Here is an 18,834-nt window from a genome sequence, read left to right as displayed (position 1 = left end):
TCATTCCACTTTCAACATCGTATAAAAATGTATGCCATGGCTCATTATATTCACTTTTTTCAAGAAGTAAGGCGTTTTTGGTTGAAAAAATGACCATGTACAGTATAGTAAGGCGATTTTTGACGGAAAAAACGACCATGTATAGTAAGGCGTTTTGAGCCGAAAAAAATGACCATGTATAGTAAGGCCATTTTCGACGAAAAAAAACGACCATGTATTGTAAGGCGTTTTGAGCCGAAAAAAACGACCATGTATAGTAAGGCGTTTTAAGCCCAAAAAAATGACCATGTATCGTGAGGCGTTTTTAGCTGAAAGAAACGACCATGTATAGTAAGGCGATTTTCGCCGAAAAAAACGACCATGTATAGTAAGGCGTTTTTAGCCGAAAAAAACGAGCATGTATAGTAAGGCGATTTTCGACGAAAAAAACGACCATGTATATATAGTAAGGCGTTTTTACCTGGAAAAAAACAACCATGTATAGTAAGGCGATTTTCGACGAAAGAAACGACCATGTATAGTAAGGCGTTTTTAGCTGACAAAAAAGGAGCATGTATAGTAAGGCGATTTTCGCCGAAAAAAACGACCATGTATAGTAAGGCGTTTTTAGCCGAAAAAAAACGAGCATGTATAGTAAGGCGATTTTCGACGAAAAAAACGACCATGTATAGTAAGGCGTTTTTAGCCGAATAAAACGACCGTGTCGAGTAAGGCGTTTTTAGATGAAATTTGTAGACCAAAAAAAACGACCATGTATAGTATATTAAGGCATTTTTCACCTTTGTGTCATCATTCCTTCGAGCCGGATTTGAACCAGCGACCTAAGGAAGTCTATACGCGCCACTTCAGTCCTCCGCTCTAACAACTGAGCTATCAAAGGGTACAAGTATCAAATTTTAAAAGTGCTTAAAGGCTTTATAAAGTGATTGCAGAAGAGCAAGAATGAGAACTTTCCCTCTGGGTCGTCAATCTTTCGAGCCGGATTTGAACCAGCGACCTAAGGATGTCTGTATGCGTCACTACAGTCCTCCGCTCTACCAGCTGAGCTATCGAAGGGTAAACATTTTTTCGTTGAAAATCGCCTTACAATACATGGTCGTTTTTTTTGTCGAAAATCGCCTTACTAAACATGGTCGTTTTTTTCGACTCAAAACGGCTTACTAAACATGTTCGTTTTTTTCAGCTAAAAACGCCTTACTGTACATGGTCGTTTTTTTCGGCTCAAAACGGCTTACTATACATGGTCGTTTTTTCGGCTCAAAACGCCTGACTATACATGGTCGTTTTTTTCGGCTCAAAACGCCTTACAATACATGGTGGTTTTTTCGTCGAAAATCGCCTTACTATACATGGTCGTTTGTTTTTCGGCTCAAAACGCTTTACTATACATGGTCGTTTTTTTCGGCTCAAAACGGCTTACTATACATGGTCGTTTTTTTCGGCTCAAAACGCCTTACAATACATGGTGGTTTTTTCGTCGAAAATCGCCTTACTATACATGGTCGTTTTTTTTTCGGCTCAAAACGCTTTACTATACATGGTCGTTATTTTCGGCTCAAAACGCCTTACTATACATGGTCGTTTTTTTCAGCTAAAAACGCCTTACTATACATGGTCGTTTTTTTCGGCTCAAAACGCTTTACTATACATGGTCGTTATTTTCGGCTCAAAACGCCTTACTATACATGGTCGTTTTTTTCGTCTAAAAACTCCTTACTATACATGCTCGTTTTTTTCGTCTCAAAACGCCTTACAATACATAGTCGTTTTTTTCGTCGAAAATCGCCTTACTATACATGGTCGTTTTGTTTTGGCTCAAAACGCCTTACTATACATGGTCGTTTTTTTTCAGCTAAAAACGCCTTACTATACATGGTCGGGTTTTTTGGCTCAAAACGCCTTACTATACATGGTCGTTTTTTTCAGCTAAAAACGCCTTACTATACATGGTCGTTTTTTTCGTCTCAAAACGCCTTACAATACATGGTCGTTTTTTTCGGCTCAAAACGCCTTACTATACATGGTCGTTTTTTTCGGCTAAAAACGCCTTACTATATACATGGTCGTTTTTTTCGGGTTAAAACGCCTTACGATACATGGTCGTTTTTTTCGCTAAAAACGCCTTACTATATATGGTTGTTTTTTTCAGCTAAAAACGCCTTACTATACATGGTCGTTTTTTGGGGGGCTAAAACGCCTTACCATACATGGTCGTTTTTTTCCGGTCAAAATGCCCTACTATACATGGTTGTTTTTTTCGGCTAAAAACGCCTTACTATACAGTACATGGTCATTTTTTTCGGGTTAAAACGCCTTACTATACAGTCGTTTTTTTCGTTGAAAAACGCCTGACAATATATGGTGGGGGGGTTTTTCGTCTAAAAACGCCTTACCATACACATGGTCGTTTTTTTCGGGTTAAAACGCCTTACTATACATGGTCGTTTTTTTCGGCTCAAAACGCCTTACTATACATGGTCGTTTTTTTTCGGCTCAAAATGCCTTACTATACATGGTCGTTTTTTTCGGCTCAAAATGCCTTACTATACATGGTCGTTTTTTTCAGCTAAAAACCCCTTACTATACATGGTCGTTTTTTTCAGCTAAAAACGCCTTACTATACATGGTCGTTTTTTTCGGCTCAAAACGCCTTACTATACATGGTCGTTTTTTTCGTCGAAAATCGCCTTACTATACATGGTCATTTTTTTCGTCGAAAATCGCCTTACTATACATGGTCGGGTTTTTTTCGGCTCAAAACGCTTTACTATACATGGTCGTTATTTTCGGCTCAAAACGCCTTACTATACATGGTCGTTTTTTTCGGCTCAAAACGCCTTACTATACATGGTCGTTTTTTTTCGGCTCAAAACACCTTACTATACACGGTCGTTTTTTTCGGCTAAAAACGCCTTACTATACATGGTCGTTTTTTTCGGGTTAAAACGCCTTACGATACATGGTCGTTTTTTTCGCTAAAAACGCCTTACTATACATGGTCGTTTTTTGGGGGGTTAAAGCGCCTTACCATACATGGTCGTTTTTTTCGGCTAAAAACGCCTTACAATACAGTACATGGTCATTTTTTTCGGGTTAAAATGCCTTACTATACAGTCGTTTTTTTCGTTGAAAAACGCCTGACAATATATGGTGGGGGGGGTTTTCGTCTAAAAACACCTTACCATACACATGGTCGTTTTTTTCGGGTTAAAACGCCTTACTATACATGGTCGTTTTTTTTGGGCTAAAACGCCTTACGATACATGGTCGTTTTATTCAGCTAAAAACGCCTGACTATAGATGTTCGTTTTTTTCGTTGAAAAACACCTTTCTATATACATGGTCGTTTTTTTTCGGCTAAAAACGCCTTACTATACATGGTTGTTATTTTCGGGTTAAAACGCTTTATAGTCGTTTTTTTCATTGAAAAACGCCTTACAATACATGGTCGTTTCTTTCGTCGCCTTAGTAAGGCGTTTTTTTTCGTCTAAAAACGCCTTACTATACATGGTTAGTTTTTTGGGGGTTAAAACGCCTTACTATACATGCAACTGCTGCTGTTGCAGTTAATACTCACTATTTTTGTTATGATGCAGCATGTTTGATTGTGTTTGGTTGAAGCTTAATTTTGTTGCTTGTTTATTGTTTGGAGCCTTTTTAATGTTCAATAAAAAGTTAAAGTTAAAAGAGCCCTTTGAGACCCAAAAAGTGCTGGCTCTTTTCACTCAACCGATCCAAATGAACCGGATCACCGAAAAGAGCCGAAAATCCCATCACTAATCCGGTGGTTTGACGGCTTCAATCGGGAGCGCAGCTCAGAACTAAGATCGAGCAGGCTGCGGGATGTCGGAAGAGCGCTTATTTTGTCTCCCTCGGGTACTTGAGCTCACCTCCTACCTTTGGGTCATTCAAATGTGGGGTTATGGTTTCAAATATGGGTTGTAAACTTGCGTTGAGATTTCAAAGTACGGTTTTGAACTACAGGTGTAGGGTTGGAGTTTCAAACATTCAGTATCATTCCACGTCTTTCAAAATCATGACGCGTTTCAATCTTTTTTTTTTTTTCATTTACTATTTCAGTACTCGCATGCAATTTCTCCAGAATTGTCTAGTTTCTTAGAAATGGTTGCTTGTTTTGTGAATTTAAAAAAACAAACATTTTTTACGTTATAAAATGATGTCGAAGCAAAAAGTGAGCGTTATTAAACTGTTCTACCTGTGGCATTAATTTGACATTTTACCCGAAAAATGTGCAACTTAAATGCATTAATTTGCATTTTTCAGTTAGTGTAATCAACAATTTATTAAAATTCCAGTAAAAATGTTGAATATTTTACTATCCATCCGCAAGATGGCGCACATACTCTAACAATGAGGCGATTCTTTTCACTGACACACATTCCATCAAGAATAGTCCAGCTACGAGGCGTTCTGTGTATTTTTATTGATGACATAACAGCAGCACGTCCCAGGTTAAGTTGCGTTCTCAGACAAAGGTACAAATGGAAATATAGCAAACCAGAAAATGGCTTCTGATATGTCAAATTAGGATTCTTTTCGTTTTTCACACTTTGGTATCTCAACTTTTATCCAAAATGACAACCTTACAGAAAGCATTTAGATGTTTGTTTGTTTTTTTAATATTAAAGAGGGTATTTATTGCAAATTCTATCGTGACTGGAAAAAAAGCAGACTAAGACTCATTGATATGGAATGTAAACACAAAATTAAAAAAACGAGTTAAATAAGGTGCAAATAGTTTGTGCTTAAAAAAGTCCAAATGTGTTTTATGGCTTCAGCAATGAAAGCTCTCCAAGCTTTTTTTTGGTCTTTGAACTGAGCAGACATGAATAGTTGATTCAAGTAACAGGACACCTTTGTCACCGCCCAATATGCTTGCTAACCCAACAAACCAAGAATACCTCAGCACAAAGGTTTGAAAAGCCTCCCCCAACGCTCACCAAATATAATCATGAGCATTTCCACTTTTTCAGTAGCTTCGTATGGACTTTCCAAAACAGAAACAAGCTAGAATCGGAAAAAAGTTCAACAAACTCGCCATTTTCCAATCCCAAAAGTGTTTCCTTTTTTTTCCTGTTGTGGTTTTATGTTTAAAGCAAGCTTCCACAACTGCTGAGCAGAGCGCGATTGTCCTGGTGGTGTCTTCATACCTAACACTGTACAATCTAGTATTCGACATCTATATTTGACCCTAAAAGATACAATGCAAACTAGCCTTACATGTTTCGGCAGTTACTTTTTTCTCCTCCACTATAGCTTTTTATTTTTGGAGTCCACCCTGGAAAGAGTTTTGAATGACGACCCTGAAAAGCGATTGAAGGACTTTTGAGTGTAAGCTGGAGTGATAACGTCAGACAAGAAAGTACCATCAGCGAGCATCAGTTTTGATTCTTTTGTTCACCTATCCTTGGGACTTTTTTTCTTTGGTGGTGTGGCATGAGATTCTCCAAATGTAAAATGAGCCACCGAGAAGAACGACGTTGGGCTGAAACATGTCCCCCCCCAGTGTAAAATGAAGAACTAAGAAGCAGAGTGGGCTGCCTTCATTTTGGTCCTTTTGCTGGGACGGTGATGGTGCACCAATGGTTTCAGTCCAAACACCAAATACCGGTCAAATTTATGAATATTCAATGAAAGATGAGACATAAAACTTACTCTGAACATGCAGATGTACCAGAGCATTAAAAAAACAACAACCAACAATTCACTTCTGCACTTGTCTTTCAAAAGGAGAGAGAGAATTAGCCCACTCTCGCTCTCAGCGGCTCGATTTTACATTGGGAAAAACGAGAGAGAAATGAGCCAGCTGCACTTTCAAACACACTACTCACAAATATATTTGGATTTCAGGGGAAATCTTACGCTGAACCAAAAAACTAAAAAACAACTAACCTTTGCAAGATGAACCAAATTTGACCTTTTGAAACTGTTCAGTGGTTGACTACTCTTTGCACAACTTGCCGCATTCCCAACGAGGGGCCGAACGGCAAAAGTCACAACAAGTCCGACAACACAATATGTGCCTTGACTCAACAAATGTTGGGAAACACCGTTTTACTTACGGACGCCGACAAAAAAAGAAAAAATGCAGCGCCGGATAGGCGACCGTTGCCAACTGTGCGGTCGGCGCCCTTTGTAGCACTGCGGTTCAGAGTGATGCATTTGTGGGAACTGCCGACTCTCTACTGCTTGGTCTCCTTCCTCCTCCGTCGTCTTCGTCAACATTCCAAAATGTGGCGTATAAATAACAAAATGTTCCACGTATGACACCTGAATAGGCATGAAAAATAAACAACAACAATCAAAATGGACACTGCGCTTCTCGGCGGAAGCGGCGTCTGTCTTTGCGTCGCGCTCATTTCCGCGCTCTCTCGCTCACTCAGGACTTCCTGTGGCGGAGGACGTCGGAGCCGCCGTTAAGTTTGCTGCGGCCCGATGGGGCGCCGTTGCCGAGGGGGCGCTCGCGGTCGCCGGAGTCCTCCTGCTTGCGCCACCGCGTCTCCTTGTAGCGGAGGGTGATGTCACTGCACGGCAAAAAGGACGTGGTACCACGTCAACGGGCCGTCAGGAAATCGTCGTCTTTCATTCTTTACGTTTATTTTCATTTATGTCATTTTCTTTGGCACGGTAATTTTTTTTCAAACGCAATGTTGTTTGTCTTATTAAAATTGTTAAAAAAAAAAGGTTTTTGTGGGGCCGGAAGGGATCATTTCAATTCATTTCAGTGGGGAAAGATGATCTCGTACAAGTATTTCAGGAAAGTCAAGACACCACTGGATGCATTTAAAATCATTTCCATGAAAAAAATGAATAACAAATATAATTAAAAGATGCAAATATTTCATGGAAATTTTTTGTTGTGATTATTTTAGCCTTTTTCTTAAAACTAAAATAAATGGGCTCATTTTTAAAAATGCAGTTAAAGTCAATTGATTTTGAACAATTTGATTATATAACTGGTTCCTAATATATATATATATATATATATATACACACACACATTTACATTTTTTTATTTAATACATTTGTGACCTGTTTTTGAAGAATTAAAACATTTTCAGTTTGGATTTTTATGAAATAACTGACAAGCATGAATTCTTAAATTAAATTAAATGAGGCTTGAGTCAGAGCAGCGTTTTCGCCATTTTTCTTGAAATGTGTTCCGAAACGTGATGCATTTATCTCATTGACATTATTTATCCAAGTTATGTAGTTATTCTCAACATTTTAAGGAAATATTCGCCCAGCCATCCACTTCCCCCTTATCAATTCTTCACCCGACGCGTTTCCAAGGCCAACTGTTTTTCAGCGCAACGTTGACCTCATTCCTCAGCCCCGCCACCCCCGCGTTTGACACGCCGCGCCGACTCGTTACCGGATGAAGAAGCGCCACAGCGTCCAGACGAGGATGACAAGGAGGCCCAGGATCCAGCACTGCGTGATGAAGAAGGGAATGGGCAGCATGATGGTGTTGGGGTCGTACTTGAGCACGATCAGGAACTCGGTGACGGTGATGGCCGCCACCAGCCACGCCTGCTGGCCCAGCTTCTTGTGGAACTTCCTGCCGGCGAAGAAAACAGAAGAGCCGCTCAACAAGGGGGGTGACGGCGGCGTTGGTGCGCAACGGCGGCCCGCGCCGATTATCGGCCGCAGCTCACGGGTCGTCCATGAAGTCGTAGATCTCCCTCATGGCCACGCCCCCCACGTTGACAAAAAACACCAGTCGCAGCAGGACCAGGTAATGTTCCGGCGGCATCCACAGCACGAACTTCAGGTAGAAGGTGTTCAGCTCGGCCAGCAGGAACTTCAAAAACATTACAATAGCATTTCACATATTAGGGAAAAAGTAAAACATATGTCACCTTGAAAACAATGCCAGCCCTACCGCGCGCTTAATCCGACCTTGAGAAGGACTGAACAAAATAGTTTGACATGCAGCCAGTAGTGGAAACAAGACAATTAAGAAAAATATATATATTTTTTTGCACGTTTGCTGGCACCGATGCAACTAAAGCGGATAATCATTTGCCATAACCCACGTGGTGATAGTAGTCAACGCTGACCGTTTATATCAGGCACAGGTGTCAGATTCATGGCCCGGGGGCCAGATCTGGCCCGCCACGTCATTTGACGTGGCCCGCGAAAGCAAATCAAATATGTATGAGGCTTACTAAAATGTTGACCAACATTTCAAATTGTCTTATGTAATATATAAGCGAGCGATTGTACGTTTTCTTGTTACCAAAACCCTCATCACAGTCACTTAAACTATAGTTGTGCAAACTTTGTAAACTGTAAACTATTATAAAAATGTAAACTATTCTTGACTTCCTTATATGGTTTCACAGTGGCTCGCTACAAATTCCCGAGTGCCGTTTCACGATACAACACAAACTGGAATAACCCTTCAAATTGCTTGCTCGGAAATAAATGACTGTTTTTTGTTTTTTTTTAAACACTCATCCTTGTCCAGCCAAAATGGCCGCTCGCAAACCAACGGGGACGGCTCACCCGAGCGTCTCTTACCATGAATATGATGCCTAACACGGCGAGCCAGCGGCGAAGGTTGGACGCGGGCTTCCACTCGAATTTCACCCAGCTGTACGGCGTGAACTGGAAGGCGATTCGCTTGATCTTGCCCCTGAGAAACAACAACAACGCCTTGACGAAGTTGTCTCACCTCAAAGGAAAGAGGCAGCGGCGTGACCAAAATCTTACTTGTAAGTGGGAATGTTCCAAAGGCCCTGCCACTGATACGGCTTCATGGACAACCAGGCCAGCGTCTTCATGCCACAGTAGATGCCCAGACCATTACACAGCAACACATCCATGATCCACTGGGACAGCAAATTCATCACACATCCTCTATAACGTCAACCATTCAAATATCAAAGCTGCCAACGACGACAACGACAAATACACGTACGTGATCCCACCAGCATTCGGAAAAGTTGGGCAGCTGGTGCTCCAGGCTGTACTCCAGGAACTCAAACATGACACTAATGATCATGCACATCCACCAGTCCCGAATCATCAGCGTCTGCGGGCAGGAAGAGTGAAAAGTCGTCAGCAGGATTCCACCCGTGGGATGGGCCATATCGCGGGAGGGCAACAGTGCAGTCTGAGGGTGTTGCGGGCCAGGCTTACCTTGATATACCACCCCAGGAAGTGAGCCGGGACAAAGCCGTCCATCTTGTCCTGTCGGGAGGTAAGGGGGGGGGGAATTACGTTGAACAATTTCAAAAATGCATTCTACTGAGTGTTCCAAATACAGCTTATTGTGAAACTTTGTTTTCCTTTTTTCCAGGCTAAATAAAAAAAAAAAAAAAGGAAAATAGAATAAGAAACCGTATTTCCCGCACTATAAGGCGCTTCGGAGTTTAAGGCGCATCTTCAATGGAAACAGTTTTCAGATATAAGGCGCAGCGCATTATAAGCCGCATAGAATAGAAGGTTCAATAGTGGTTGCGGTTGCGCTATGCATCCACTAGATGGAGCTACGCTAAAGCGAATACAATACGATACAACTTTATTTATATATCGAGCTTTCACACCCGCTGCAGCTGGAACAAAGCGCTTTGTAGAACATTTAAAAATACGACCTGCAAGAAATCAGAATGTTGATCCAGCTTTTGAGAAAATGGAATGCTTTTAGGTGCACCTTATGTTGCAGAAAATACGGTTAATAAATAAATGTATATGTTTGAGGATGTTGTGGCAATTATGTCAAAATATGTTTGTTAGTCTTTTTTCAAAATGAAGCCCAATTAATTTTGTGTACCAAAGACTTTTGTTTTGTTGTTTTTTTTTGGGGGGGGGGGGGGACGCACACATGTGTAATATGATCCGAGTAGACCATGGAATGAACGATTCTATAAATTACACAACAATTAGAAAAAGAGTTGTACCCAGAGGTTGTGCAAAGGGTCAGTGGTGTTGCCAGGATCGTAGATGAGACAGTTTCCTCCATAGTCTCGCTCGGGAAGGGGCACGCCCAGTTTGGGGTCAATGTACTTCATGAACTGTCGCCCGTCATGCACCGTCTAGAGAGAAACGACATTTAGAATTGGAGCTGGAATGAGAGCGACACATCGATATGAACAGTGAGCCAACTGAGCCAGTGTAGACGCGCGACGTCGCACGATGGGAACGTTTGGGGGGGGGTTTGTAATGGCAAGCATTAACGGAGCGCATTCTTGGACACGCGTCGTCCAAAACGACTTGCACCGAAGAAAAACAGAAATGCAAGACTTGTTTTTATGGCCATTCTTCATGAGCTGCATTTAAAAAAAAAATTTCCCCAGTGCATTCAACAGGCCTTTTTCTCTCCAACATTGTTCACAAATCCGTTACGAGTCAGTGAGCACTTCGATATTGCCGGCCTAGTCCATCTTCCCAAGTGTGGGATGTCGAAAATGCTGATTTGACTGCGAAGACGGTCCTATGTGCCTACATGAAAAGGCTTCTCGAAGAGAGGGGCTTTTATTGAGGGTAGCCTAAGGCGGCAACACTGCGCAATAAAAGGTGGCACCAGACGCCGACTGGTTTTCTGACACCTCATTCAGTCTACGCGCACATCTTTGAGAGACCAACCTCGGCTCACCCGCGCAATAATAATCCCGTCTCACCAGCATCGTGGTACGCCACAGCTGCGAAGTCGCCGGATTATTTCAGAAAAGGAGATGTGCTCGCTCACCGACGTGAATTCGTCAGAATTTGGTGTACTTGGACAAACGTCTTTTGAGTTCAGCTCAAGAAAAATGAGCGCAGAAGTGTCGCATTTCTTTTTTGGTTCACCTGATGAAATTTCTTTTCAAGTAGTGTTGCAAACACAAAAGAAGAAGTGACTATTTCGCGACGAATGGTCGACCCTGGCGGTCACATCTCTCCACAATTACTTGACTAAGGACCAAGTAGTTGAGAGGGAGGACTTTTAAAATCCTTACAGGCTCTATTCAAACATTTTTCATGCTCACCTGAAAGAGGATGAAAATGAGGAAGAGCTCGTAGACGACAGTCACACAGAGCCAGAAGCGCCAATAAGCTGCAGAGAGAAACCCAAACGATCAGCGTTGGTACTGGCGACAGGGGGGGGGTCGCTAATATATTTTGATGACCTTGTTGAAGGAGCCGCAAACTAACACCACGCAATAAAAAAAAAAAAAGCGCCAACGCTTTTCGTCTCTTGTTATTTTCTTCACCGTTGACCCAGTTATTGTATCGGTGGCCGCAAATGCAAACAAATGTGTTCATCACACTGATCCAGCGGGAGATACAGGTTTGCTTCTCTTGAAAAGCCCTACGGGGTATTTTCCTTGGTTGTCCGTGCCAAAGAGTTTCGAGTCGGTTGCCATGAGGTGAACAACGAGTGCAAAACTGCCTCGCGGCGTTGAAGCACGTCTTTTGATCCGCATAAAAGAGGCAGGCGGGAAACGGAAAGCCAAGAAGATTAACCTGACGTTTGCGGGCTGCGTGCGACACCCACTTATCTTCCTTCCTTCATTTCCCGCTGGAGCCGCAGGAGGTCACGGTGATAAGAATGCTGGCGCTTGAAAAAGGAAACGCGTTTGGCAACATTCAAGTGTCCCGCGCATGCCGACACCCGTCGAAAAACCAACGCGCGTTGGGAAAGGCGCATTGAGAAATTCTGTCAGTGGGTTCGACCAAAAAGAGGAACAAACGATGCTCGCGACTTTTGATGAGGTCTGGAAAAGAAACTGTAAGCTTGTATCAGGGTTCCCACTCTTCCACTTGCTTTTTATTTATGGACCATTTAAGGACTTTTGAGGGCTAATTTAGCATTTTTTTAAAGGACTTTTTATCCATTCAGCAGGGTGGATTTAATGTTCGCTCAGCAATATGCGGGCTGAACAGAAAGCCACATATCACTGATCCGGTGTTCAAATCATTGCTGCCAAAGGAAGGGCAGATCGTTATTTTTAGGGGCGATCAGCTAACCCTTTATTTGACATACTGTATGTCAAAAATATCCTTTTCCTACCTGTATTACAGGTAGGAAAATTTAAAAAAAACTTGAATTCATTCTCAAATAAAGTACACTAAGAAATTTTTTAATTTAGAAAATATAAAACTTAAATGTATTTTCGAACAAAAATCTTTTGTTTAAGGATTTTTATTGATTTTTGAAGCTTTCCCTCAAAATTAAGGACAATTAAGAACATAATTTTACAACTTTTTTAATGGATTTTTAGGCATATTTTTTCACAAATCTATACTCTACTGTCGGTCAGTCCCCACGTGTCCCCCCCTTAAAAAAAGTGAGCATCTTTGGAGATGCGAGCATTCCGCTAGACACCAGCGGACACATCCCTCAAAGATATTGGCACATATTGGAAATTGTAACTTTTAGCCCCAAACATTGCACCCCTTTCTCACTTTGCCATGTCGGGTGAGAATTTTTGTAGGGTCCCGGATCATACTAGCAGTGCTCGTCTTACCTGGATGCGGTCGAGTGAAGGGTCCGTCTTTTGCTTGTGTGACCCCAAAACAAAGGAAAACCAGGATGCTGGCCACAATCCCCCTTGAGAAAACCAAAATGAGAGAACGACGTTTAAACTATGAGGCAAATGAATGATAAATTGACCCATGACTTTTAATTACATTTTCAATGGGATATTGAGAATTTCAGTGAATGTTCTGAACTCCTGTTTCAATGCCTGTGTGAGTCGCGCTGCCTGGTGGGTGTTTTTACATTTTCTTTCGCCCATTCACACTTGAAAAAGGCCCTGAAGACATCCGAATCTATGCAAATGTTACTCTGCAATGCGGAGTCTTACGACACCGGACGTCGTCCGTGAGATTAGCAGGCACTCGTTAAAGTGCGTGGTGATGGGATGGGAATCGACGGGCTGCGTGGGTTTAGCGGGAACAAGATTACGTATCAAAGCTTAGTAACGGTCGGCGCCCCCCCGCGCGCGTGTGTGTGTGTGTGTGTGTGTGTGTGTGTGTGTGTGTGTGTGTGTGTGTGTGTGTGTTCGTCCACTTCCAGGAAGAAGCTGGACCGTCTTTATCCGCCAGCCAATCGGCATCGACCGCGACAAATCTTTGTAAAGAGCAGTCCCCGCTAGTTGCGAGAGTAAAATGAAGTGAACTTTTCGCTCGTTTCTGGCTCACAAGCCAGATCGGAGAATAGGAGTCAACAAACAAGCAGCCACTGACCTCTTTGTATTGAAGGCCGTGTCTTGCGGCGTCTCCTCGAGGAGCGTGACGTACACCAGCGCGCACGTCAGGATGAACAGAACGGTGACGGTGTGGGCCCGCCTGTCAAAATAGAAGCGGAGTGTTACAGCGGGGCGAAGAATCCAAAATAACACGCACGGACGGCCGTGGAAACGTTGACGCATGACATCGGTGACAGGCTGTTCCGCGAAACAAACTCTTACTCCAGTACTCGGTTCTCTGACTGTGTTGGTATTGATAATGACACAGGGGAATAAAATTAATCATTGTGGTAATAAGGTCCTGGTCATAAGATGTGTATCGTTCCCCCTTTTTTTTTCCTGTTATAAAATTATACCGTATTTTATGCACTAAAAGCCTTCCATTTTCTTAAAAGCTCACAGCGCGCCTTAAAATCAGATGCGCCTTGTGCATGTTCATTACGGTAATATTTCGACCCCAAAATGGCTCCTTGCTCGAGACATGCCGACAACGCAGAGTTCAAACTTAAGGCGATCGGTCACGCAGTTGAACACGGAAATAGAGCAGCGGCAAGAGAGTTCAACGTGAACGAGTCACTGCTACGACTTGCTGTTGGTTAAGTGAACTGTGTCGCTGCTTTATTAAATACGTTTTACTGACATCCGATCGTTCTGTTGCCCTTTCCTTGAGCGTAGCTCCATCTAGTGGATGCATTGTTGATCGCGTCTTATAATGCGGTGCACCCAGTGTATGAAGAAAATGACAAACTAGGCCATTCTTTGAAGGTGCGCCTCATAATCCAGTGCGCCTTTTAGCGTGGAAAAAAACTGTATTTATAAATATAAAGGTACTATTGCGTTAAATGAGGATCTATAAAGCCACACGGACACAAATCAGACCACCGCGGCATAACCCAAACCCAGATAAGCTTCGCTCTCACCTAATGCAGGAGGAGGTAGCGCGTACCCCGCAAGGGCGAACATACCAATGAGCAGTTTATAATAATAATAATACATTTTATTTATAAGCGCCTTTCAAGACACCCAAGGACACTTTACAATAACAAAAAACACAAAACAAGTTTAGTCTTTTTCACATTTTTATTGGCGGAATATCTGATCGTCAATCATCCCGTTTTTGTTGTTGTTTTTTTAAAATTCTTCTTCAGCAGGGTGCCGTTTGCCGTGGTGCTCTTGTGGAGATCGGAGCGACACACACTGCTGAGTGATCAGCAGAAAATTCTCAGCGTTTTTACGCGTTACGATTGAAAACAATGGGCTAAAAACTTAAAACTAAATATATATAGCAGACTACGACAGAAGGAGAAATCAAGGCAGCCTCGCTTGGTGTGCTCTGTGAAACTAATTTATGTTTCCACCACAGGTACTGCTATTGGCTCATACGGGAGGAGTGAAGTTTACATAAACCGGTGAGCATTAAGCCAGTTTGTTTTCCCCTCCCTGAAAAAGCGATGCCAAGAAAAAAACAAAAACACGACACACTGCTCTTTGAAAACGCAAGCCAAAGAGAATGTCAGTTTTTCCGGACTGGCCACACCTCTTGCGCATTCAAGTGTGCGTCAGCAGGCGCAAGCTCAACCGACTTTGCCAGTTTAACAGAAAAGTCGTACCCAGTGTCTTGATGCCGAATCACAAATGTTGGCAAACATCCCAAGATTGTAAACGCACAATGATCGCGCTTCCGTCAACATCTGACGTGACAAACAAACGACCTCACGCGTCAGTCACGCTTGTCCTTCCCTGATACTCCCTACAAAGGCGGGAAATCGGCAACATTTGAGATCGAGCGCGCTTCGGTTACGCTGCCGCTTGAGTGAATTGAAAATAAAAGAAAGTAGATGAGCGATTTAGATAAGAGTTGAAGAAGAACGGAGGGTAAATTTTGTTTACGAGCAGAAAGAAAGGTTGCATGGCGGCAAGGTGTTTGAAGTGAATGAAAAAAAAAAAAAGCCAACCGGCGCGAGCATACAGTACAGTATTACTTAGCGATCTATATATCTATAAGATTGTTACAATAATAACCAATTGAGAATATTATCGTGATCATACTCGAGTTCAAAATTCTAGTTCTATGGCAATTTATGGCAGTGTATATAGCAAGTCGGCTGCCGTGCACTGTTTATGTCGTCAAAGAAACAGTTCTTGAATTTATACAAAGGCACCTTTTTCTTTGCATTTATTTTATAGTAAATAATTTGAGACATTTTGTTCATTCCAAAAGGAACGCACATAATTGTAGTGTTTCAAATAATTTGATTGGTCAAATATTTTCTACATTTTTGTACCTAAAAATAAAAGAGCATCTGAATAATTGTGACGTCAATACCTAAATAATTGTGATTAATTAATTTTTTTTTGCATAATCGAGAAGCCCTATGTATACAGTCCATTAAAAAAAAAAAGGTATAAACCATTTTCACTCCCTTTTGCCCAAAGTTAAATGTTCCTTTCCAAGTTGTCCGTTGACAGGCGCTTGTGGGTCCATTGACCTCAAATTGACCCCTGTGCTCCATCGTGCGCAAGCTGTATGAACGCACGCGTTGGAGGTCAATCAAGCATGTGACAAAATGAAACATATAAACATGATAACATTGTGTTTGTCAATTCTCCATCAACAATAGATCGTTATATCACATTTTATACAGTATCTACGATGTACAGTATATCGTCACATCGAAAAGCTCTACGTCAAGGTGCCACTATAATAGCTTTGGTCGATATTTCACACCAAGTAAGTACATTATTGAGCAAATTGAGATCAGTATTTTGGGGGATGTATTTGTTGGGTGAATTTGAGAAAAATAAGTACCGGGACCGTGCCTCAATCAAGGTTGGGAAACACTTCTGTAAACAGTTGACATGTGCCGAAAGCACTCACCAGAAAAACGTGTTTGTCCCGTCGTCGTACACTTCGCACTCCGTGTTTTTCCGCTGCAAGCTCTCCCTGGAGCCCTGCTTGGTGACTTTGGCTTTAAGCGTCGAGCTCGGATCGGGGCAGCCGGGCTCACCCGCGCCATTGTTGACCGGCTCCGGGGCGCACCTTCCGGCTGCGTTCGCCGTGGCCGCGCAGCTCCTCCTCGCCTCGAGCTTCATGGCTTCTGCCGTTGCCTCTCAAAAGGATCAACCGGGCGGGCTCGACTGCTTTTAAATTCTCTAGTCAGGCGTCACTCGTGTCAGCCGCACCCAAGCGACTGTGATGCACCCTGATGGGAAAGAAAAGAGTGTTACTCAGCCAAGAGACGAAGGAGCAGATCAGGAACCGCCTCCCACTACTACCGGAGACTCCGCAACAGGCCAGGCAAACCGGGCAATTGCATCGGGACACGGCGAGGACACCGTGTAGGCATTTGCCACATGGGGGCTCTTACTACCTGTTGCCGGTTGGCGACTACTGTAGTAGGGGGTCTTAGGAGACGGCTGATATTGGTCCATATCAATGACACAAACCCCGTTGAGACACTGCAATGATACGTCGGGATTCAGGAAACTCCCAATTGGGGCCCCTAGAAGGAGCCTTGTTTATTCTAAGCAGGCTTTGGTTGCGTCGATTATTTCATCCGAGATCTATTTCTTTATTCATCGTCCAGGAGCCCCAGGTGGTCTGGAAACGCCCCACTTGATAAAAAACATGTTGTCGACATGTCTGTGTAGATAGTCAATCAACCAGGACATGGTACTCAGCAAAGGTTGGCTCAAGGCAACTTGGCTTTTCTTGTTTTTTTGAAAATGTTTCATCTTCAGTCCAAAGTCTTCGGGTTTCAATGTTTAAATGTGTGTCTTGAAAGAGGCAAGAATGAAACCATCTTTGTCAAATTAGCCCTTGGTGTCATTTGGTGAGACTCAAAGCAGTTTGCTACAACTTTTAATAACGAGTCATGAAAATGATAAACAAATGCAGGGGCAATTATGGAATATGATGGGACATTTTTTAGGCTAGCTCTTCACATGGAACCAAAGAAGTAACAAACGTAATTATGTGCGGTTGAATGGCAAAACAATTCAGGCTATTCACTATTTCACTTCATAACAAGACAAAACACTTGATGTTGCACTTTCATCGACGTGGTTTTATCATTACTTCACCGCTGTGGGAAACCCGAAGAGAAATGTGAAGAAAACAAGTTCGAGACCCCATGACCTATTGCCCACTGATAACAACACCCTCCCGACACTTCTTCCCTTCAGAGCTTCTTCCACGGGAAGACGAGCTCTTTTTGCCACCAGGTTAGTTTGCAGGACGGTCGTTCACCAGCCACAACGCCTTGAATGAAACTCCCAGGGGTCACACCCACCAGATGCATAAATCGAGACTCCACACCTACAATTTGTTTTCTGGAGCAACCTTAAAGGTGAAACGTCTCCCAAGCATTGGAAAACTCCTGTTGCCTGATTCAACCTTTGTGGACGGAGCCCAGACTTGTCAAGACAATTCGAAATGTCATTTTTAAAATAGCAACAAGGCCGGGCTGTCGACCGTGTTAATGCCACGAGTTAATTTTCTTCTCGGTGTCTGACTAAGAGTTGAAATAAATCACAGCGACAGCATTTTTTTTAAAGAACTGTGAATCCTCGTCTCGTGCATTTGGCTAGCCTCATTGGCTAATGGTAGCATGCTGTGTTTGACCTTGTCTGCCAGGATTTTAACTTATCAGTGGCCTGGAATGCCCACTAAACATTTGTCAACAAACTGCTTCCCACACGACAGCATTCACGTTATATTAGTCATGTTACCGGAATATTAAGTGAAAAAAGAAGTAACTTACCGACTAAATGCACAGTGTCGGTGATTCCGGGCGGTTAGTGCGCCACTTGGACTCCATCGATACAAGCGTTTCAAATGCAAAAGCCATCAAATGACGTCGGTTTTGCAAGAAAAAGCGGAGTACGCGTTACGACGAACAAGTCCAGTTTCAATAAGCGGAGTCCAGAAAACGTCACATAGGGCAGGGAGTCTTTCATTTCGATTCACAGAAAGGAAACGGCCCCGATTCTTCATTTCAAAATAAACGTCTCGGAAACCGTAAGTCATCAATTGGATTTTATTTTGAAGTCCATATCAACAAACACCAGTACAGCACTGTAAATTTCACCAACTTGCAGCATTGTGGTGTTCATTACCGTCAATTTAGGACTTTTGTTGCTAGATTTAGCAACTTTATAGACTACAACTTTTTCCCCCAAAAGCAACGAGCAACATTTTCAGTGGAATATTTTAAAAAAGGGACTTAAAGGCTAACAACGAAATGAGGGGGTCTCAAACTCTGGTCCTCAGAGGCCTCTTTTCTGCATGTTTTCCATCTCTCACCACAGCGGCCCTCGAGGACTGGAGTCTTGAGACCCCTGAATCCGATAATTTTTTGTACTGTGCTGGATTTAATTGTATTATTAAATGAAAAAGTTGAAGCCAGTTACACTATGCAATTTGATCATTTTCAGTTACACTTTTGCCATTACAGGGAGCACCCCCCCCCCCACCACCACTTGGATAATTACTGTTGTAAATAATAACGTGATGACATTACATAACGGCAAAGTCAGTTTGCTACTTCTTTAGCAAACCTCCTATCCCCAGTTGAATTTATGTTTATTAAATGGCTAATTATCCAGAAATAAGTTGAATTCTTGTGAAATT

The 18,834-nt window shown here is 42.6% G+C and overlaps 1 protein-coding gene and 1 non-coding gene across 3 annotated transcripts; both read right to left on the bottom strand.

Annotated features, from left to right (window-relative positions):
- Positions 1 to 969: 969 nt before the first annotated feature.
- On the bottom strand, positions 970 to 1,056 carry trnay-gua (transfer RNA tyrosine (anticodon GUA)). The gene is given in 2 exon segments: positions 970 to 1,005; positions 1,020 to 1,056. It is a non-coding gene; the product is annotated as a tRNA-Tyr (tRNA).
- Positions 1,057 to 4,420: 3,364 nt separating this feature from the next.
- On the bottom strand, positions 4,421 to 18,157 carry ptdss2 (phosphatidylserine synthase 2). Of its 2 annotated transcripts, XM_086108900.1 has the most exons (14): positions 17,966 to 18,157; positions 16,081 to 16,405; positions 13,201 to 13,302; positions 12,480 to 12,562; positions 10,998 to 11,065; positions 9,930 to 10,064; positions 9,169 to 9,219; positions 8,948 to 9,061; positions 8,740 to 8,858; positions 8,548 to 8,662; positions 7,680 to 7,825; positions 7,397 to 7,582; positions 6,401 to 6,545; positions 4,421 to 6,291 (listed from the first exon to the last, which is right to left on the bottom strand). In XM_086108900.1, exons 2-13 carry the CDS (start codon positions 16,293 to 16,295, stop codon positions 6,401 to 6,403), a joined length of 1,479 nt encoding a protein of 492 aa, XP_085965026.1. In that variant the 5' UTR covers positions 16,296 to 16,405; positions 17,966 to 18,157; the 3' UTR covers positions 4,421 to 6,291. The 2 variants fall into 2 exon arrangements, with proteins under 2 accessions (XP_085965026.1, XP_085965025.1); XM_086108899.1 differs by having other exon boundaries at positions 4,421 to 6,545.
- Between the last annotated feature and the right edge of the window lie 677 nt (positions 18,158 to 18,834).

Source organism: Hippocampus guttulatus, chromosome 4, assembly GCF_054856545.1.
Source record: "Hippocampus guttulatus isolate MCC_2025c chromosome 4, RoL_Hgut_1.0, whole genome shotgun sequence".
NCBI lineage: Eukaryota > Metazoa > Chordata > Actinopteri > Syngnathiformes > Syngnathidae > Hippocampus > Hippocampus guttulatus.
This window is presented reverse-complemented; position numbering and strand designations above follow the sequence as displayed.